General features: G+C 41.3%; 1 protein-coding gene across 1 annotated transcript; it reads left to right on the top strand.

The window, feature by feature from the left end:
• The first annotated feature begins 1720 nt into the window (after window positions 1-1720).
• LOC132627340 (abscisic stress-ripening protein 2-like) lies at window positions 1721-19207 on the top strand. Its single transcript, XM_060342632.1, has 2 exons — window positions 1721-2018; window positions 18861-19207. Exons 1-2 carry the CDS (start codon window positions 1866-1868, stop codon window positions 19047-19049), a joined length of 342 nt encoding a protein of 113 aa, XP_060198615.1. The 5' UTR covers window positions 1721-1865; the 3' UTR covers window positions 19050-19207.
• Window positions 19208-23108: the final 3901 nt, after the last annotated feature.

The raw sequence follows: 23108 nt of genomic DNA on the forward strand, positions 1-23108 counted from the left end.
AGAAAGATCGTTCTTCTTTCGAACTATTATTTCAAGGATTAACAATAGCTATCACTAATGTCTAAAAGGAAATATCTTTCTTCCTTCAGACTACAATGCTCAAGGACTAACAATAGACATCACTAATGTCTAAACAGACTGAAAATTAGAAATTTAAGTTAGGAAAAAAAAACCATTATTTACGAAGATCAACTTGAATTGGACGCTAAAATAAAGTAAATCAACTGATCAGGCATATCAAACATAATATACCCTGAAACGAACCTTAGAATTACGCAATTTAATGGGAATTATAATTTGAAATTTCAAATCTTTCGTGCTGACTTAGCGGAAGATTCGAAGTGCAAAATGTATAACAAAGTAAGATCTTTCTTCTTTCAAACTACAATTTTGAAGGATTAACAACAGGCATCACTAACGTCTAAAAATACTAAAAATCAAGAATGAAGATAGATAAAAAGCCGCGATATTTACTAAGATCAACCTGAATTGGACAGTAACAAAGTAAATCAAGTGATCAGGCACATTAAACAAAAATACCTAGAAATGAATTGGAAACAAAAATACCTAGAAATGAATTGGACAATAACAAAGTAAATCAAGTGATCAGGCACGTTAAACATAAATAAATACCTTGAAATTGTACAGTAACAAAGTAAATCAAGTGATCAGCCACATTAAAAAAAAAAAAAAAAAAACCCCTAAAAATGAACCCTAGAATTACACAACTACAACACAAAATTACCAAATTACTACGGTTACGAGAATGATTGAAGTGACAACGAGCACCATAGCCACAAATACTAGTCCTCAAGTAATAAATACATCAACCTCGTTTGGCCTTTCAGGAACACAAGAACAGGAAAAGCTGCTAAACCCACATACAAAAACCAAAATCCTGGTTATGTAGGCATCAAACAGAAGCAATGAGGGACAAAACAAGAAACCCACATGGATATTCTGGGGAAAAGAGAAAGTAACTAAATAAAAACAAAAAAATAAACTTACAGGCAGTGACGGTGGACAGCAACGACGGCGATGGAGGACAGGAAGTGGTGGAGATGGGGCGTCAGCGGCAGGGAGGGGTAGGGGTGTGGTGGGGTGGAGTGTCGGCGACTGGGTAGGGGTACCGTGGGGGTGGGAGTAGTTTTAATATAATTAGGTTGTGGTTGTTGGGAATAAGAATTGCACGGTTGAAGTTTAAATTTTACAATTTTATTATTTCGACCGCGTGCGGTCGAAATATTTAAGTCAGATTTGACTTAATTATTTCGACCGCATGCGGTCGAAATATGATTCTTTTTTTTTTAATTAATTGTTTTATTTATATAATTTATTTTTTTTTTAAAAAAATTCTCATTTATTATTTGTACAAAAATAAGTTTCGACCTCATGCGGTTGAAATTTTATTTCCCGTGTAAATATCGACAACTTGAGAGCGAAATCCCCAAAAAAAAAAAAAAAAAAAAAAATTTGAAAATTTCGACCTCATGTGGTCGATTTTTTTTCGACCAAAAAGTGAGGTCGAAAAATTTTGGTCGAAATTAACTGTTTTTTTAGTAGTGTATTAATACTTCCAGAAGAAATCAAACTTAATTTTCTCTAAGAAGATGATAAATAAAAGATATCATAAGAATTGAATTGAAGGTGCCACATAATCCATGGACTAATTTATAAATCCCTTTCACAACATATTCTCCTTACTCCCGCCAGCTAATTTTTTTTGGAACTTGTCCATACGATTATTCAATTAATCAGCTATAAATAGTGGACTAGAAAAACGTTCACAAATCACAATATCAAAGCATCAACCACTTGTCTATTGACATTTTTCATAAAGTCATCACATTTAGACAATAATCACCATGGAAGAAGAGAAACACCATCACCATCTGTTCCACCACAAGAAGGAGGAGGAAGAGGGTGGTCCAGTTGATTATAAAAAAGAAATCAAGCATCACAGTCATCTCAAGAAAGTCGGTGAATTTGGTGCTGTTGCTGCTGGTGCTTTCGCCTTGGTATGTAAAATTTTCTCAATTATGAGCTCTAACATATATTTCCACGTTGGTATGTGATACTTTGCATATATACATTTTATTTACGTGTCACCAGTCTTTTTTGATTTCTTAAATTCCGTGCTCAGTTATAAATCTAAAATGGGACGGTAAGTACTAGTAAGTATATATAGTATTATGGAGTTAATTAGTTGGCCTAGCGTTAATTAGTTGACCTAATTAAGGTTCAAAGAAGTATTCTATCTAACGCAAGTATTTGCTCTTATCTTAACTAGTGGCATAGGCCTATGACATTCTTAAAGTATACTCATTCCGTCCTAATTTATGTGGGCCCGTTTGATCCACCTTAAAAAAAAAAAAAAAAAACTCTTTGAACTTGTAATCTAAAATAAGATTTAGACATTTGTGTGATTATAAATAATTTTATTAAATTATAAAATGAGAATTTTAAAATTAATATTTCTAATGAATATGTAACATTCTTTTTGAGACACTAAAAGGAAAAATGTCAAATAGATTGAGATAAAGGGAGTATAACTTTTCACTTTAGTCTTTACAAGGAGCAAATTTTTTCCTAGTTTCTTCATTTTTGTTCTCTATACGTGTACATTAGCAAAAACGTACAATACCTTATATGACAGTGCACTATGCTCCATAAATTAAGAAGTGTACCTTGTTTACCCCGAAATCGGATAATCAATTGAATTTGTAAGCGGGTATAGGATATGGGCTTGGATCTTAATATATATATGAGATAGAGAAAGTATATATGTAAGAGTTCTTTAATGAAATGGCTAGTGATGGCGGTTTGCTTACGAACACAAGTGCTTATGAACAGCGTAGAATGCTTGATGGAATAAATACGCTAAAAATGTGAACAAAACGGTAGTGGCCGGATCAAAGATTGAAGGAAAGATTGTATATATGGGCTATTCTATTACAAGTGTTCTTGGAGAAATGTAGGAACCAACCCCTTTAAGGAAGGAGGACATGCCCTATTTATAGTGCCACCCTCTGGATTTCACACAAATGAAGACTAATAAAATAATCATGACAATGACAGCCCTGCACGGATTTGGTGGGATTAGACTGACGGCGCCGTCTGACACACGCATGGTAGGTAGTTGACTATGACAGCACGCCACTGGTGCGGGGTCCGCATGCGACGGTTATGCGGACCAACGGTCACTCGGTCCAACGGCCACCCGGTCAAACGGCTATTCGGTCAAACGGCTATTCGGGGCAACGGCCACAGACGCTCGGATCAGAAGACTTGGCTGTTTCGATAACTGAGAAGACAGACTTGTTTAGCTCCGGTACAGACGCCTTCTCTGGGTAGGACCGGACAGCATCCGGTATGTTCTCGCTCTTTTTCTATCACCGATTTACCTTACCACCGTTCTGGCTCATATGCGGTTTTCACCGTATGTAGATAGCCCCCACACTCCCCGGATCCCCGATCTATCGGAGTAACAAGGAGTGGATAAGTTCCTAAATCGGTGGCTCTGTCATTCCGACCTCACCTTCATATTTTAGCGGGAACGAGCGCGTAACGCATTCCCTTTACCTGCCACGTGTCTCAACCCTGGTGGTCCGCTTCTGTCAACCGCCTTTTTCACGTCGTTTCGAGTCGCTTCAAATTAATGATGTGGCACGTGGCGCCATCTGATTGGCCGTCCTCGGGAGCCGTTCCTCCCCTAACACGCCTATATACGGCCTTCTACCCCTTTACTTTGCCATTTTCACGTTTTTGCCTCCTCTTTAACCCTACTTCAATTCTGTGTTCTTCTTTCTTCTTGCTCAACACACAACCAACTTCAAATCTGGTCTCCCTATTGATCTGTTGCTTCATATCGTGTGCACAGGAGTCAACCTCGTCACCGCTGCTGTCGAGTATCCTTTGTTCGAGCGTTGCTGTTTCAATTTTGCCTTTTATCGAACCGTCAGTTCCTTCGTTCTTCTTAAATTCCTCTCTTCGGCCTTCTTTCTTTCACATTTTCAGGATGTCCGAATCAACTTCCCATGATGCCCCATTGGTATCGTCCTCGGGAGCCGAGCCTGCGTCCCCGGTTAAATTCGAGCCCACGGCATCGGATATCATACCGGCCAAATTTAATTTCAACAAAGACCTTGAGGTCAAAAAGCCTTCCTCCGTTTCAGACAGGGGATACGACGTGAGGCGGTATCCCTCATCCATCACCGAGGAGAAGCTTGACATAGTCCGGGCCGATTGCGGGTGGGACACTCGTCCTGTTCGGGTCTTCGCTCCCGGACCTGATGAATCCGTTACCGACCACCGTGAAGGGTTTTTGTACGTTTACACATACCCCTTCACTCTCAGACTAAACCCTCCGGTGGATCCGGTCATTCTCGACATGTGCCGCATCTACGGCGTTACGCTGGCCCAGATTGGCCCAAATGTTTGGAGGGTCGTAGCGTGTCTCCGGTCATTGGCCAACAATGCCGAGAAGGAGTTCACACTAGCTCGCCTGATACGCCTATACTCCCCGAGGCTGCTCCGGGGTGGCGTAATGAAACTGGCCAAGCGCAGCCGGAATCCTTTCTTTGCAAAAATGGACGAAGACAGAGACCGGGGATGGTTGGAGCGATTCGTCCGGGTGAAGACCGAGGACATAATTCCAGCCGAGCATATGCCTTTCCCGGAGAAATGGAATAACAAGCGTAAGTTCCAAGCCCCGAATAATTGCTTCGGTATTGCTTTGTCAAATTTTGATTATTCCTTGAAATTCTTTACTTTTGCTAGCCAATGGGTACGTTCCTCCGGTCATCTGGGATTTGAACGACTGGGTCACAGTGCTTCTCGCCCAGCATCCCTATGAAGACTGGACATGGGCCCACTTGTCCCGTGGCCGATGGATTGCCCAAAATCACTGTAACCCTCTATTCTTATCCTACCGTATTCTTCTTTTACTCGTTTCGCCCTCTGGTTTCTGCTAACATCTTGTCTTTTCAGGTTTGCCTAAGGGCTCGGTAGCCCCCAGGTCGGAATCGGGGACCGCCTCATCAGCATCGGCGCCCGAATTTGACACAGCAGGCTCTTCCCGCGTCCTCTCCGAGGCCGCAAAAAGGAAGCGGCCCTCCGAAAAGGGGCAGACGCCGAAAGGAAAGAAAGCAAGGAGCGTTGCCCGCCCCTCGAGGGAAGAGGCAGAGCTCTACATCATTGTTCGAAGAGTCGGCTCCGTTCCCACCGTGGCTTCAATACCGGAAGAGGCGATCTCCGTTCCGCCCCTTCCTTCCATTGGCGAAGGCCTCTTGGTTCCTGCTCCACATCCAGGTGCGGAAGAAATACTTTCACCAGCTCCTCTTCGGTCGATTGACTTTGTCGACATTTCAGGTGAAACTTCTTCAGAAGATGCTCCCCTTCAAAGAAAGAGGTCCGGGGAAGCGATTGCTGTTAAAATCGAAAAAAGGACCGAACCAGTACCGGAGAGCGAAGCCCCCACAGGCGCGCATCCGTCTCCCGAGCACGAGCCCGCTACAACTGTGGAGCCCTCAGCCTTTGCCGAATTTATCGAGGCTGCTCCAAGTTCACCTACCCCGGCTACGCGGGTGGATGACTTTGATGATATGTTCTCGAGAACTCCCCCCGCGTCCTGTGAAGCAGCGAGATTCGGTCACCTTCTTATCCCTCGAGCCACGAGGACGGCCTATCGGGCCTCCGATTCCGGTGCCAGGGATAGCTTGCTGAATATTTTCCCAGCCCCGAGCGTGGAGCCAAGGAGAACCCGATCAGCAGTAGTCACCGTCCCTGAGAACTGCAGCTTCCTATCACGTCCGGTGGGCGTAGCGAGCTATTTGCGTCCCCTTGTATCAGATTCGGACAGACGCAAAATGACCGGGGTTACTTGGGAATGCCTTATTAACAAGGGTATGCACACGGGCAACCGGGTAAGATTCTTAGCCCCCCTTATACATTTCATTTTGAGAATGTCATCGTTTTCTTGCCTAAGTCTTTTGGTTTGTTTCATATGCAGAGTGTGGTGCTGGTCAATGAGGCCTTCATTCGTGCCCGACATGAGATAGACGATCTTCGGGGCCAACTCGATGCTCAGGGCCGAGAGACAGAGAAATACCAACACCTTCTTCGGGAGAAGGAAGAAGAATTAAACCGGGCGGTCGTGCTGGCCAACCTTCGCCCCGAGCTTGATGCGGTTAAGGACGAAAACCGTCGATTGAAGAGTGATCTGGCCGCCATGACTGATTACAATCGGAGCCTCGAGGCCGAGAAGATCGGCCTTTTCCGGGATAAAACCCAATTTTCTTTGCGGTTAGATGAACTCGAGACCACGGTTTCCCAACTTCGGGGAGAACTTGACTCGGTGAAGGCTGATGCTACGGGCTTGACCGAGAGGAACCGGCAGCTTGAGTCCGAGGCTGCTTTGTTCAACGAGCGCAGCAGGGTACTCGAAGAGAAAGCCGAGGAGCGGGCTCGGATATGCGAGGGCCTTAGAACTGAACTTGAGGAGGCGATTAACGCTAATAATAACCTTAAGGCCGAGCTGGATGTGGCCAATCTTACGAGGGATGATCTTGAGAGGAACCGAGCTCACTTGGAAAAGTGTGGAGGCGGCCGAGGCTCATACCGCTATTGTCGCTGAATATGAGAAATGGAAGTCTCGGCGTCTTACTCTCGAGCAAGCTGAGCACGGCCTGGAGGATCTTTCGGCCCTCATACTTGAAGCCAAAGGAGTGGAGAAGGAGGATAACCTTGCCCTCGGGTCCGAGTCAGACGACTCCGAGCGGACCGAGTCCGAGCATTCATCCTCTTCTAGTCGTGTCGGGTAGCATAGGGCCAGTACTTTGGTATTTTTGTTTTCATAGCTCTTTGTTCTTCATTTGATGTAAAGAATCATTCGTTGTATAAATGAAAAATGCATCTTTCTGCTTCCTCGTTTTGATTGTTTGTCCTTATTTTTGCTGTTTATTGCTGGTCCATTTTGGGACGAGGTGACTCGTAGTCATTGATTCATCGGTCCCGTTTGGGTCTTGTCCGATGTTTCGATAGTTCCGTCGTCTCCGAATATTTGAGGAGCGTCTTATTAGAGCCGATATTTTTCTTCGGCTGTATTTTAGAACCTGTGTCTTTTCAGCCTTGGCTAACAAAGTTTTTGATGTGGCAGCCCCCCTTTGGGGAGTTTGTCAAATTTTGGCCAGTTGCCTTTGCCGAGTTTCGGCCTTAGTAAAAGCTGCTAACTTTAGTAAATTTTGACAATTTTGATTTTGCAAAACGTTTGTTCATATGAGAGTTTTGACTCTTTCTTCTTTTGCCGTAGCAAGTGTAAAAATGGGACACGATTCACTACGATCGTTAGGTCCTTACATCGAAAGCTATGGCCGGTGACCGGTCCTTTGTTTCGCCGTAACAAATATCGGGTAGGACACGATTCGTTATGATCGTTTGGTTCTTACATTGAAGGCTATGGCCGGTGGCCGGGCCTTTGTATTGCCGTAGCAAATATCGGATGGGACACGATTCATTATGATAGTTTGGTCCTTACATTGAAGGCTAAGGCCGGTGGCCGGGCCTTTGTTTTGCCGTAGCAAATGTTGAGTCTCCCTGTCTACTTTGATCGGTGTCATCTTCGGTATGGGCATAGTATTCCCCCAGCACTGATCTGAGCTTTTTAGGTCGGGTGAGTGTTGTTATGTTCTTCTTATTTGTTCAGTAACACGTTGTACTTGTTGCCTCATTAAAAACCTTGTCGGAAAACCCTTTTTGGGACAAAACCGCACCAAGGAAAAGAGTGCAACACGTGTTTTCAGACCTAAATTCTATTTTTCTCCCATTCTCGACCCCCTGCAAAAGAGAAAAGTCAATGAGAGAGTACGGGCCATACCTTAGCAGTAGTATCTCTTTAGATGGGCCACATTCCAGTTGTTGCGCAGACGCTGCCCGTCCATTGATTCCAATTGGTACGATCTTTGCCCGTTATACTGGTTACCTTGTACGGGCCCTCCCAGTTCGGACCTAGCTTTCCTTCGTTGGGGTTCTTGGTGTGTAAGGTAACTTTTCGAAGCACCAAGTCCCCAACTTGGAAATGTCGAAAGTTCTCTCTTCGGTTGTAGTATCTTTCCATTCTCTGTTTTTGGGCCGCTATGCGGACAGACGCGCTTTCGCGTAGTTCATCTGTGAGATCGAGCTTCACGGCCATGGCTTCCTCGTTCGACTCCCCGGTGGTATACCTGAAATGGAGGGTCGGTTCACCGACCTCTACGGGGATAAGGGCTTCGGCCCCGTAAACCAACGAGAATGGAGTTTCCCCGGTGCTCGATTTGGATGTGGTTCTGTAAGCCCACAGCACTTCCGACAACACGTCCCTCCAATGGTGCTTCAAGTCTCTTCCTCAGATTTTGAATTATTGTTTTGTTCGTGGACTCTGGCTGCCCGTTCGCACATGGGTGATACGGGGTTGATACGATTTTCTTGATCTTCAAGCCTTCGAGGAAACCGTTGACCTTGCTGCCTACGAACTAAGGGCCATTATCACAAGTTATCTCGGCAGGGATGCCGAATCGGCAGATGATGTGATCCCATATGAAGTTGATGATTTCCTTTTCCCTGATTTTTTCAAAGGCCTGCGCTTCAACCCACTTAGAGAAATAGTCAGTCATAAACAAAATAAAATGGGCCCTACCCGGTGCCCGTGGTAACGGGCCCACAATGTCCATTCCCCACTTCATGAAAGGCCAGGGCGAGACCACCGAGTGCAGTAGCTCCTCGGGCAGGTGAATCATCGGGGCGTGTTTCTGGCATCCGTCACACTTTCGGACGAAATTCTTAGAGTCCTCGTCCATCCGGTTCCAATAATAATCGGCCCGGATGATTTTTCGGACCAGAGCTTCGGCACCGGAGTGGTTGCCACAGGTTCCTTCGTGCACCTCTCTCATAACATATTCCGTTTCGCCGGGGCCCAAACATTTAGCCAGGGGGCCGAGAAAAGATCGTCGATACAATTGACCGTCTACTAAGCAAAATCGGGCTGCCTTTGTCCTTAATGACCGTGATTCCTTTGGGTCGTTTGGGAGCTTACCATCACACAAGTAGTCAATGTACCTGTTGCGCCAATCCCAAGTTAGGCCCATTGTGTTTATCTCGGTGTGTCCGTTTTCTATGGCCGTGTTTGACAGGTGCACCGTTGTCCCGGGGTTGATTTCTTCCCCGTAGACCGAGGATCCTAAATTTGCCAAGGCATCGGCCTCGCTGCTTTGTTCCCTCGGTATGTGCTGCACGGTCCATTCTCTGAATCGGTGAAGTACCACTTGGGTCTTCTCGAGGTACCTCTGCATCCGCTCTTCCTTGACCTCGAAAACGCCGTTCACCTGGTTTGCGACCAGGAGCGAGTCGCATTGAGCTTCGATGACTTCGGCTCCCATACTTCGAGCCAACTCCAAACCTGCAATCATAGCCTCATACTCGGCTTCATTGTTAGTCAATTTAGCAGTTCTAATGGACTGTCGAATGACATCCTCGGTTGGACTTCTAAGGACGATTCCCAGCCCGGAACCTTTAATGTTCGAGGCTCTGTCCGTGTGCAGGGTCCAGATGCCCGTGCTTTTTCCCGAGGTCAGCAAAAGTTCTTTTTCGACCTCGGGAACCGTAGCTGGGGCAACGTCTGCCACGAAATCGGCCAAGATTTGGGATTTGATGGCCGTTCGTGGTTTATATTCGATGTCGTAACCGCTGATTTCTACAGCCCATTTTGTTAACCTACCGGACAGCTCCGGTTTGTGCATGACGTTTTTCAAAGGGTAAGTGGTCACTACACATATAGGGTGGCATTGAAAATAAGGTTTGAGTTTTCTGGAAGCGCTTACCAATGCTAATTCCAGTTTTTCCAGATGAGGGTACCGGGTTTCCGCATCCCCCAAAGTTTTACTCACATAATAGACAGGGAATTGCGTACCTGATTCTTCCCGGACCAAAACGCCACTCACCGCTACTTTGGAGACAGCTAGGTAGAGAAAAAAGCGGCTCGTCGACTTCGGCGTGTGCAGCAACGGAGGGCTGGTCAAGTACCTTTTCAACTCCCGTAGAGCTTCTTGACACTCCAGTGTCCAAACGAAGTCGTTCTTCTTCCTGAGCAAGGAGAAGAAACGGTGACTTTTGTCGGAGGACCTTGATATGAAGCGACTTAACGCCGTTATTCTTCCGGTGAGCCTTTGCACCCCTTTTATGTTGTTCACAACTTCGATGTCCTCGATGGCTTTGATCTTGTCCGGATTGATTTCAATTCCCCGGTTTGACACCATGAAACCCAGAAATTTACCGGACCTTACCCCGAAGGCACACTTCTCCGGGTTGAGCTTCATGCCATATCTGCGGAGCACATCGAAGGTTTCCTGCAAATGCTTTAAATGGTCCTCTGTTTCTAGGGACTTGACAACCATATCGTCAACATAAACTTCCATCGTTTTCCCTATTTGTTCTTCGAACATTTCATTAACTAGGCGTTGGTAAGTAGCACCGGCATTTTTTAATCCGAAAGGCATGACATTATAGCAGTAAGTCCCATATCGGGTAATGAAGGACGTTTTCTCTTGATCCTCCGGGTGCATCCGGATCTGGTTATACCCGGAGTAAGCGTCGAGAAAACTTAACATTTCATGTCTGGCCGTCGCATCGATCATTATATCGATGTGAGGTAACAGAAATGAGTCCTTCGGGCATGCCTTGTTTAAATCTTTATAATCGACACACATTCGAAATTTATTACCTTTTTTGGGCACCACCACCACGTTAGCGAGCCAATCCGGATATTTTACCTCCCGGATGGAACCTATATTTAAAAGCTTTGTTACCTCGTCTTTGACGAAGACGTGTTTTGGCTCCGCCATGGGCCTCCTTTTTTGCTTCACCGGGGGAAACTTCCCGTCCAAGCTGAGTTTATGTGATGCTATTTCTGGTGATATACCTGTCATATCTATATGCGACCATGCAAAGAAATCGGCGTTAGCTTGAAGAAACTCAATTAATTTGCGCCTGGGCTCCGGGGTGAGCCCCGTGCCCAGGTATACCTTCTTGTCTGGTAAGAACTCGAACAGGATGATCTGCTCCAGTTCCTCCACGGTCGATTTGGTCGCGTCCGAGTCATCCGGCATGACAAAAGATCTGGGTACCCCGAAGTCATCCTCTTCATATACCGGATCTGACCCGGTATTCTTTGATTGCTATTGGGGGGCTTCCCCTCCGGTTACACCCCTTTCTTCGTGAGCCGGCTCCCTGGACCGGGGCGTTGATTCCTCCACAGCGAACATTTCCTTTGCTGCGGGTTGCTCACCGCGGATGGTTTTCACCCCCTCTAGGGTGGGGAATTTCAGCAACTGATGCAGCGTTGAAGGCACTGCCCTCATGCTATGTATCCAAGGTCTGTCCAATAATGCATTGTACTTCATGTCCCCTTCGATCACGTAGAACAAAGTTTGTTGAATGGAGCCTTCAACGTTCACGGGCAATGAGATCTCCCCTTTTGTGGTTTCACTTGCCATGTTGAACCCGCTGAGTACCCGGGTTGCTGGTACGATCTGATCAAGCAGCCCCAGCTGTTCGACCACTCTCCACCGGATGATGTTGGCTGAGCTACCTGGGTCAATCAAGATACGTTTAACCTTAGTTTTAAAGATAAGTATAGAAATTACCAACGCATCATTGTGCGGTTGAATGACGCCCTCTGCGTCCTCGTCGTCGAAGGAGATAGAACCCCCGGGTAAATGATCCCGGGTGCGTTTTTCCTGAACAATGGAAATCTTTGTCCGCTTCATTACCGGACCCCGAGGGATATCAATACCCCCTACTATCATGTTGATTGTATGCTGATGTTCAACCGGTTCGACCCTCCGTTGAGCTTCCCTTTCCTTGTAATGGTTTTTGGCTCGCTCGCTCAATAGATCTCTGAGGTTGCCGTTTTTCAATAACCGGGCTACCTCCTCTCTCAACTGGCGTCAATCCTCAGTTCTGTGACCGTGGGTTCCGTGATATTCACACACCATATTCGGATCCCGTTGTCCCGGATCTGTCCTTAGTGGTTTCGGCCATCGCACATCCGGGACGCGACCGATGGCCGAGACAAGATCCGAGGTACTGACGTTGAAGTTGTACTCCGAGATCTTTGGTGGAACCTTATTGCTGCCAGAACTTCCAGCAACGCTCCTGAACGAGAGCCCCCGGCTGTTTGATGGGCGCTCGACCTGCTTGCTACCTCGACCTGAGAAGTGGCTCGGGCCTTCCCTTGGCTTCTCCGACCTGAAATTTGATCTCTCTGAGTGTGAGTATGGCCGAAACCTTTCTTTAGATGATTCGGATTTCCCTTCATAACCCTTCCTCGGTTTCTCGAAGCTTCCATTCACTTTTAACTTTACCGGAGAGAATTCGAGCTGATCGTCCTCCACCCGAATCTTTGACTCGTACCGATTGTGGACGTCGGCCCATGTGACGGCCTCGTATTCCAACAATTTTTCCTTCAATTTGGCCGAAGCAGCTGAACTTAGCATGTTGAGCCCCTTTGTGAAAGCTTGCGCGGCCCATTCTTCAGGTACCGGAGGGAGTTCCATTCGTTCCCTCTGAAACCGGTTAACGAACTCCCGCAGTAGCTGGTCGTCCCTTTGAGTTATTCGGAAGATATCGGCCTTATGGGCCTGCACCTTTATGGCACCGGCATGTGCCTTTACGAAGGCATCGGCGAGCATTTCAAAGGAAGTGATCGAATGCTCGGGTAGGTGGTCATACCACGTCAGCGCCCCCTTCGACAGAGTTTCGCCAAATTTTTTCAGCAACACCGACTCGATCTCATCTTCCTCCATGTCATTGCCTTTTATGGCAAAGGTATATGAGGTCACATGCTCACGCGGGTCCGTTGTGCCGTCATACTTCTGTACATCGGGCATTTTGAATCTCTTCGGGATCAGTTTCGGGGCCGCACTTGGCGGAAAAGGTCTCTGAATGTACCTTTTCGAATTCGGCCCCTTCAACAAAGGTGGGGCCCCCGGTATTTGGTCTACCCGAGAATTGTATGTCTCGACCCTCTTTTCGGTCGAATCTACCCGTTTTGCCAAAGTTTCGACCATCTTTAGAACCTCGGTAGAGGATCCGGCTCCGGAACCGTCGCTCTCAACCATTCGTGTCTCATTTCTTCCGATCTCAGCAGTACCCTTTGCCTTTTCCGGCCCCGGTTCACCTTTCCCGCTCTGTAACCGGGCAATCGCTATTGCTTGCTCGGCAATCGCCGCTCTTTGTTCCTGCAGCATTTCAAAAATTAAACGTAAGCTCACACCGTCATTTGGCGCATCCGGGTTTCCTCGGCTCTGGGTCCAAGACAATGTAGCGGAATTGTGAGTATTTAGAGGATCGGTGGCCGGTGTTGACACCCAATTTTGTCCCTCCCTTATTTAATTTTATTCACTCGGGCATCTAAATTTATTGACGAGCTAAATACTTTATTTTCACTACTATTATTTTCACTACTTTTATTTTCAACATCACGAGCATTACTTTATCACAAATTTTTAAATATTCGTCATCGTTCCATTTTTTTTTCGGGTTTAGAATCGTTAAAATTAATTACAAGACAACACTTTGTTAAATACTTATTTTCTACATATTAATTATATTGTCTTCACATAGTATATATTGTACTAGTTACTAAATTAGAAACCCAAAAATAATTAAATAGATGAGGAAGAATCAACAATTTTCACCTCATAAGCAATTGCTCGGAAGTATATCAATGTTGGACTCATTTTGAAGCTCGTATTTTAAAACAACGTATTATAATTTTTATTTCATCAAAATATTATTTTACAAGCGGTAAATTCTTGATAATAGCTTTCTACCCCAAAAGAAAAAAAAAGAAAAAAAAAAGAAAGAAAGAAAACTTTGCATTTGTATTCCTCTTTCCACGCCACACATCTCCCAACAATCTGATTTCTTTTTCCCTTTTTCTTTAATGGGCTCCACATTTTTTTTATTTTGACTACATCTCAACATCTAACCTAATTGCTCTTTCTCTTTTCTCCTTTTCCCTTTCCGCCTCCTCATCTCTCCCTCTCTTCTTTTCCTCTTTCCTCCTTTCTCTCCTTTTCCCTTTTCTCCGCCGCTCATCCCTCATTCTCGTCCCCTCCTTTCCCTCCTTTTCCCTTTCTCCGCCGCTCCCTTTCCGCGCTTCCTCACCCCCACACACGCTCCCCTCGCTCCTCTCTTTTTCGTCAATACAAATCAAACCCTATAAATATAACTCGAATGGAACCATCTTTAGGGGGATGGCTGGACAAAACGAAAAAGAGGCCAATAAACATAGAAAAATCATCAAGAAAACATATTGAAAAGGGGGGGATTTTTGTTGAGCAAGAGAGCTAAGAAAACGGAGACAAAGGATTTGGAACCAAAAATTCCCTACAAAACACACAAGTTTTAATCAACGAAAACAGCCAACAATTACTCTACTTTTACCTTTTCGGTTTGAAACTCTAACTACTTTAATCAGGTTCGTTCGTGTTCGAGTGTAGATTCGAGACTTGACGTCCCCACTTCACTGTACCACAAAAAGGTAATATCGTCTGCTGTTTAGTTTCTTTAGCTGATAATGTTGTGTTGAAATCAAGTTTGGACTTGAAACTGCGTATGTTCTGTTGTTGTTCAGTATTTCCAATTGGTTTCTTAATTCTGCGTTTCTGTGTTATTTAGAGTTCAACATGGCTTAATCGATTTTATAAGCTTCGTAGCTTTACTTTGCCTTGGTCTGTGAATTGTGAAGCATGATTTATTCTGATTATTGAGCATTTGAAATGGTTTTACATGGAATATTATGAGACTTATTGTTTTAGTCGTTAGCTGCTATTTTAGTTAAAATCCCAGCTTATTTCTGTTTTCTTTGTAGTAATTATGTAGTTTCTTTGTTATCATGTTATTTTGCTTGATGTTCGGGTGCTGTTAGGATTGGATATTAATCGCTAATTGAATTTGAAAGGTGTCTATTGTAGTTTGGATGATTAGATGAAATTTACAAGACTTAGAACTTATTTAAAGTCGAATATACATAGGATATACAGTGGGTTATCAAGATAAGAAGAAGATATACATTTGATATACATCTGATATACACACCATGGTGTGCATATCTTAGGTATATTGATTATATGATTAAAACAGGCCAGCATTGTCTCTCTTTTGCTCTATTTGGTCAAGTAATATACCCTGACATGAACGCAATCTGCTAAGTTAGATACGACGAAATGGTTATATGACATGTCGATGTTGCTTACTGATTTGATTGGGTCTATAGTTTATGTTCTATGCTCAGTTCTATTAGCAACCATGTATTAGGCCTAGTTCTATTTTTATCTGATTAGTATGTTTATATGAAACACAAACCTGTCTTAGACCCTGATATCAGTTATGTCCGAAAGGTGGTCTATAGAAGAAAAATTCTTGAAATAAGTCATGTACAGGATATTTCTGGATATCATACTCTAATTCTCATGACTTGAAGTGAAATCTTTCATTGGTTCAAATGACCAGATAAGCTTAAGGTTGTTTGCAGTAAAAGAAAATCAAGACCTGACCTTTCTGATAGCAGGAGTTAGCATTTGTATGGTCTACTCTTTTGGTCCATAGACACAGAAAGTTCTATGTTAATCATTTGCTTATAGTTGGTGAATTCAAATTCTGCTCAATGAGTATATTGTCAAAATCTGCCTACATACCTTGTTTTACAGAGATTTATTTTCTTAAATAACTCCGCTTCACCTGTTTAGTTGAAGCTGTTTGGGTAGATATTGTACAACCCTGAACCTGTTCAGTTTTTATTGTGATCTAGTATGTGTTTGATTAAGTTAATTCAGTCCCTGTTCTATTCAATATCTTTTCATGTCCATGTTCACTATTATGCCCTATCTGTTTTTGAAGTTGATAAATGAAGTCATGCTCGTACCCGTCGAAAGGATCGCAACCTGTGTATGTCCTGTATAGTTTATGGTTCTGTCGGAATATCTCATGGTATATTAGATACTGTATTCGAAATGATGCATTATGCCAATTGGGACTAGAATTGGTGTCACTGGGCTGAATATCTGTCCTTCTTGAAATGGAAGGAACAATCATTTTTCTTCATTTTTAGTCTTGTCCCACGCGTGAAGTTTATTATTTGACAACTGTTCTTGACTTTAAAATAAATCAGAAGACTGCTGTATTCATTGAATCTCTTTGTTTACTGTTTGTTTGGAAGCTGTCAATACGTTAAACATGAGCAGTCCCTTGTTTCGAGTAAAATTATTAAGACATATAATTTAGAAAGTTTGCCCTCTAGCTGTGTTCACATTTAGCTTGTTGGGAATCTTCAGTTCTACTTGCTGTTCTGTTTAAAGAAAGATTGATAATTTAGCATGCTTCTTAAATTTCTTCCTGGGAATTATGGGTTGATTAATTTTAAGAAGGTTGGCTTCTTCTTTGCAATATGATTTGGGTGTGTTAAGCTCCATGTCAACATCTGACCGATGAAGAAATTTCCGTTGATTTCCAAGGCCTTCCATGTACAAAGATGGATTTTTATTTTAAGTTTATTCATTATTTTTAATTCATCCGATAATTATTTATTTTCTTACTAACATTTTTTATTAAGTCTCATGCAGGTATCTGAAGTTATTTTTTGGAAGATGGCACTCAAAAGAAATTCAAATAGCTTCTTAAATTCTTTGTTTATATATATATATATATATATATATATATATATATATATATATATATATATATATATATATATATATATATATATATATATTTTACATTCTTAAATTATGCAAGCATAAAATATAGTGAAACTTTACTTTTTAGGGTGTAGGCTAGTGATATTTATTTATGATCTGCTTAGGTGATTTAACTTTTATGTGTTTTAGATAAATTAATATTAGACAGTTATTATTTGTGTAGTTAATATTCTTATAGTTATCATGTTTCGCTAGAGTTTTAATTTAGTGGCTTAGCACACTTAAGTAAATAAATAGGGTGATTTGCCTCAATATTTAGGTTTTAAAATGTACTCTCATAATTAATTGATTAGGTGTACATACTTAGCTAGTTAAATTAGTTAACACACCTTGCGTGCAGAATAATTTCATGTCCATTCCTTACACCTTTTCACATACTCAAGCTCTTAAGTTGTAGATAACCTTTTTAAATAATTGTTTATATCACATATGTTTAAATCTGTTTTTTTTTTCATTCAAAAGCAAATCGTTCATTGTTAAGTAAATACCTTTATAATATATTCATTTAAAGCTAAAAAATTTAGTCACTGTAATTGCGCACTTTATTTATTTGTAAATTATCACGTAATATGTATTTTTATACATATGTAAATACTTACACCTTTTACTACATAAACATTCATGTTAGTTATTCTTAGTCTAAATTCTATTAATTTTTGTAAATAATAATCAAGTCTTTTTACACATCCCTCGTATAGTTAAATTGGTCCAGCCGGGAACCACATTTGTGGATTCTGAAGGATGCCTAACACCTTCCCTTCGGAATAATTTGAACCCTTACCTAGAATCTCACTTATTTTCGTAGACCATGTTAAGCTGCATATATTAATAATTTATAGGTACCCTAGTATACCTTAAAAGCTAGGTGGCGACTCTGTACATAATTAATTATTTCAGAGCTCCATAAGTTGTGCTTTGTTTAGCCTTGGTAAAAATAAGGTGCAACAGCCGGCAGGGCGGCATTCTCTTGATCCACGGTATTTTGCCGGTCGAGTCCCTCCCTTGAATCGACGGGGTTCGGGTCAGCGGGGTTTGGCAATCTCCGTAATCTGCTGCCTGCGTTTTCCGCCACAATTTTGGTATTGTTGACATGACCGGATTGCTCAGCGTCGGCCATTTAGTCCGTTTTCGTAGATACGGGCAGGGGCGTTTTCGATTTTGATGAATGTGATATAAGTCAAGATCGAAAGCCACTATTATCCTAGCGCCACGGTGGGCGCCAAACTGTTTACCCCGAAATCGGATAATCAATTGAATTTGTAAGCGGGTATAGGATATGGGCTTGGATCTTAATATACATATGAGATAGAGAAAGTATATATGTAAGAGTTCTTTAATGAAATGGCTAGTGATGGCGGTTTGCTTACGAACACAAGTGCTTATGAACAGCGTAGAATGCTTGATGGATTAAATACGCTAAAAATGTGAACAAAACGGTCGTGGCCGGATCAGAAATTGAAGGAAAGATTGTATATATGGGCTATTCTATTACAAGTGTTCTTGGAGAAATGTAGGAACCAACCCCTTTAAGGAAGGAGGACATGCCCTATTTATAGTGCCACCCTCTGGATTTCACACAAATGAAGACTAATAAAATAATCATGACAATGACAGCCCTGCACGGATTTGGTGGGATTAGACTGACGGCGCCGTCTGACACACGCATGGTAAGTAGTTGACTATGACAGCACGCCACTGGTGCGGGGTCCGCATGCGACGGTTATGCGGACCAACGGTCACTCGGTCCAACGGCCACCCGGTCAAACGGCTATTCGGTCAAACGGCTATTCGGGGCAACGGCCACAGACGCTCGGATCAGAAGACTTGGCCGTTTCGATAACTGAGAAGACAGACTCGTTTAGCTCCGGTACAGACGCCTTCTCCGGGTAAGACCGGACAGCATCCGGTATGTTCTCGCTCCTTTTCTATCACCGATTTACCTTACCACCGTTCTGGCTCATATCCGGTTTTCACCGTATACATACCTCTTTATCTTGATTGAGCTATAGTTTTCGTTAATTTCTTACTCAATTTCTTGTTGTTATGATAAATATATATAAAATACTGTAGCATGAGAAGCACAAGTCAAAGAAAGACCCAGAGCATGCATACAAGCACAAGATAGAGGAAGGAATAGCAGCAACAACTGCAGTTGGGGCTGCTGGATTTGCATTCCATGAACACCATGAGAAAAAGGATGCTAAGAAAGAGCAAAAGGAAGCTGAGGGAGGACACCACCACCATCACCACCACCACTAAATTTAGTAATTTTGTTTAATTTTTAGCAGCTATATATGGACTGCCTCCGTGTATTTTATATCCAGTGTTTCTCTCATGTGTGGATTGAGTTATTGTTTCTATGTTAATCTCGCCTTGTAAGACTTCGTGTATCGATTAATTTGGTACTATTTGAGTGTTACTCCCTTTTTCTTCCTTGTGTTATAAAAATGATTATGACTAGAAGTGGTAAATGGGTAAAAAATATGGTTATCCGCCCGATCCAACCCATTTAATATGGGTCCAATATGAGTCAACCCATATTATTCACTTAAAATATGAGTAAATTAATGGGTAAAATGGATAAAATCACAACAAATAGTGTGTGTTTGGTATGGAGGAAATGTTTTCTAATTTTCTCATATTTGGTTGGTCAAAATATTTTGAAAAATGTTTTCTCTAGAAAAACAAGTTCCTTAACCACCCACTCCTTACCCCCCACCCCACCACCCCTACACCCTCACTACCCTCGCCCTACCCCACCACTTAACCACCCCCTCTTACCCCCACTACCTCCCTCCCCACCCCTACCCCTATCACCACCTACCCCAACCCCTACCTCTCACCTCCCTACCACCACCCCCTATCTCTAAACTTTGCAAAACTACACATTTTGTGAAAGTAGTGACTTTCAAAAATAGCAACTTTACAAAAGTAACCGCTTTTTCACAATATTACTTGCGAAAAGTAGCTACTTTTCAAAAATAGTCATTTTGCAAAAGTAATCACTTAAGAAAATAGTCATTTTGCAAAAGTAGTCACTTAAGGAAATAGCCACTTTGTGAAAGTAGATAATTTTTAAAAATAGTCACTTTTTGAAAGTAGTAATTTTCATGAATAGTCATTTTGTGAAAGTAGTTACTTTAAAAACTTACTACTTTGCAAAAGTAGCCATTTTTTAAAAATAGCTTCTTTGTGAAAGTATTAAAATACCATTTTTGCAATGTGTCATTTCTAAGATAGTGGTCACTTTTGTAAAGTAGCCATTTTTTTAAAGTGACACAACCATTTTAAAAAAATGACAAAAAAAGTTGCTATTTTTGCAAATTTGCATTTTCGGTCATTTTGCAAGAAATATATATTTGCAAAACTAACTATTTTTATGTCACTTTTAAAAAATGGTCAATTTACAAAAATAGCCATTTTTGTGTCACTTTTAAAAAATGGCTAATTTAAAAACATAACCACTTTTTGGGGCCGTCTTCAAAGTGCAAAGTAGTCATATATGAAATAGACGCTTTGGGAGGGGGGTGGGTGAGGGTTGGGTGGAGCGGTGGTGTGGGATGGGTGGAGTTGGGGTGGGTAGGTGAAGATGAAGTGTGTTCGAGGGTGGTCGTTGGGTGGGGCTGGGATTTTGTTGGGGAGTGGGTGGTGGGGGTTGGGGTTGGGTGGATAGTTTCCAAAAAAGATTTTCTTTGAGGTCGTGTCATTGGAAAGGTTCGTAGTTCTATTCTTCCAAAAAATGTTGAGCAACTATGTACTGGATTTGTGGACAAAATGGTAAATTAATCTTCTTCATATTGGCTACATGAAGCCAACATCTTTGAAGTAGCTTTAGATAATATGGATATCCATATTATCCGTCGGGTAACCCATTTTTTAACCGTGTTAAATATGGGCGGGTTGGATAATTGATCCGTTTTTTGTCAACCCATTTTCAACCCGACCCATATCCGACTCGACCCGCCCGTTTGCCACCCCTAATTATGACATCTTAATCTTCTTATTCTTTTTTATGCAAGAATTTTGTTAACGCCTTTTTTTGACTTTGAATTACATAATGGGATTTAATATTTATGTTCGATATTCACGTGGTTAAGTGATCTAATTTACAAGGATAGCACGAAATCCCCACTAACATCATTCTAATTTATATAATGGATAAGTAGTCACACAAATAGCCACTTCTCATTTATGCATGTTCGCATTTTGTGATTTGTTAATTTTGGTCCCTTTATCTTGACCAACACAATTCACTATTTACTACTCCTCCGTTCAATTTATGTGTTTAACTAATTTGAGGATTATTATATCTTGTGATTTTAAACTAAAGATATGTATAATTTATCAAAATGTTTTTTAATCTCGTGGCGTTAAAAATGTAGGATGTTAAAGAGTTGTCAAATTAGGAAAAAAACGTTCTTTTTTAAATAGCCAAAAAAGAAAAGTGAGACAAACAAATTGAAATGATGCGAGTACTAAATAAAAACTTATGTAAAATATTACTTACTCCATTTTCAAGTTTGACATATCATATTTATTATTAAGAATAGTGTATTATTGTAAATCAGTTAAAAGACTAAAACCAATCCATAAGATTCATAGTCTGCTCGTTTTTATCCGCCCAATGACTAAGTGCCATTTGTTGAGAGATGTCTCTATAATAAATTAAAGGGAAAAGTTCAAAATTATCCCTCTACTTTGGGAAAAGGGATAAAAATATCTTCGGTTACGAATTTGGGTCAAAAATATCTCTTCTGTCATTAAAGTCTTTAAATATAACCCTATCTTAACGGAAATCCCAAATTTCTCAAAATAACTCGATTTCATTTTTTAAACCAGCTCCATTAAAATCCGACCCAACTAAATAAAAAAAAAAAACATACGATCATAGAGCAAACGATTTGATTTTTCGTTCTGATTGGCTTGACATGAACAAGAAACGAAAACCACAATTAAATATCTCGAATTATTCATTGATTTGATACACGAAGTTGTAATTATGGCTTATTTTCTAGTATGAATTTAGCGATCCAAGTATATTCTAGACAACTTTAAAAAATGAAATGGGGTTATTTTGGAGAATTTGAAAATTTCTGTTAAGACAGGGTATATTAGAAAAACTTTAATGACGGGAGGGGTATTTTTGACCCAAATTGGTAAAGGAAGATATTTTTAGCCCTTTTCCCTAAATTAAATGCATTTTCAAATTACCAAAAATAAATTATGATTTTTTTGAAAACTGAAATGTGAAAAAACAAAGCTTAAAATTGACTTGAATGACAGCTACATGATATTTTGATCTTTAAGAATTTGTTTTCTCCTTTGCCGCATGTGGATGATTCAAAATCTTCACCATCTAATTATACAGCTCCTCCGACTTAAAGAGGAAAAAGGTGATGGTGATTGGTAATTGGGGAAGAAAATCATTTATCTAAGTAACTCCAAATTAATTTGTTGATGATAGATAAGAAACAAACGAATTTATGATGATATATGTAGCGGATCAGTCACAAAATTATGACGGTTTTATAACGAAGTATGTTAGTTCGTGACATATTTGTAATTCATTTATGATGATTTTATTCGTTCGTTGTAAATTTTTTTACGATGCCTGAATTTGTGACGGAATGATGACATATTTTGTTAGTACAAAACTAATTGTTTTCAAGTGTTTAAACTTTAACGAAGTATGTTCATTCGTGACATGTTTGTAATAAGTTAAATGCATTTTCAAATTGAAAAAAAGAGAAATTATGAATTTTTTGAAAACAGAAATGTGAAGAAACAAACTTAAAATTGTCCCATATGTGAAGATGAAGATCTGTCAAGTAGAATACACTTTCCTAATCCTAACCCTTCTAGCTAATGCAGCTTTTCCTTTTTGCATTTGTTTTATTTGTGTTTTGTTTTAGCCTCTTAGTTGCTTTTGCTTTATTAATAGTTTTTAAAAAAAAAAAAAAACTTAAAATTGACTTGAATGACAGCTGCATGATATTTTCATCTTCTAGAATTTGTTTTTCTCCTTTGCCGACGTGCTCTCTCACAGCCTTAATAGATAAGTAATCCCATATTTTGGTGGATGATTCACAATATTCGCCATCCAATTATGCAGCTCCTCTGGCTTAAAGAAGTAAAAGGTGATGGTGATTGGTAATTGGGGAATAAAAATCATATTTCTAATTAAGGTGATGGTGATTGGTAATTGGGGAAGAAAAATCATATTTCTAATTAACTCCAAATTAATTTTGTTGATGATATATAAGAAAAATATGAATTTATGATGAAATATATAGCGGGCCAGTCACAAAATTATGACGG

This window comes from Lycium barbarum, chromosome 2, assembly GCF_019175385.1.
Source record: "Lycium barbarum isolate Lr01 chromosome 2, ASM1917538v2, whole genome shotgun sequence".
Taxonomy (NCBI): Eukaryota; Viridiplantae; Streptophyta; class Magnoliopsida; order Solanales; family Solanaceae; genus Lycium; species Lycium barbarum.

Coding starts and splice junctions, on each gene's coding strand:
- LOC132627340 (XM_060342632.1), top strand. CDS start 1,866: ATGGAAGAAGAGAAACACCATCACCATCTGTTCCACCACAAGAAGGAG. Junction 2,019..18,860: donor CTGCTGGTGCTTTCGCCTTG/GTATGTAAAATT, acceptor AAAATACTGTAG/CATGAGAAGCACAAGTCAAA.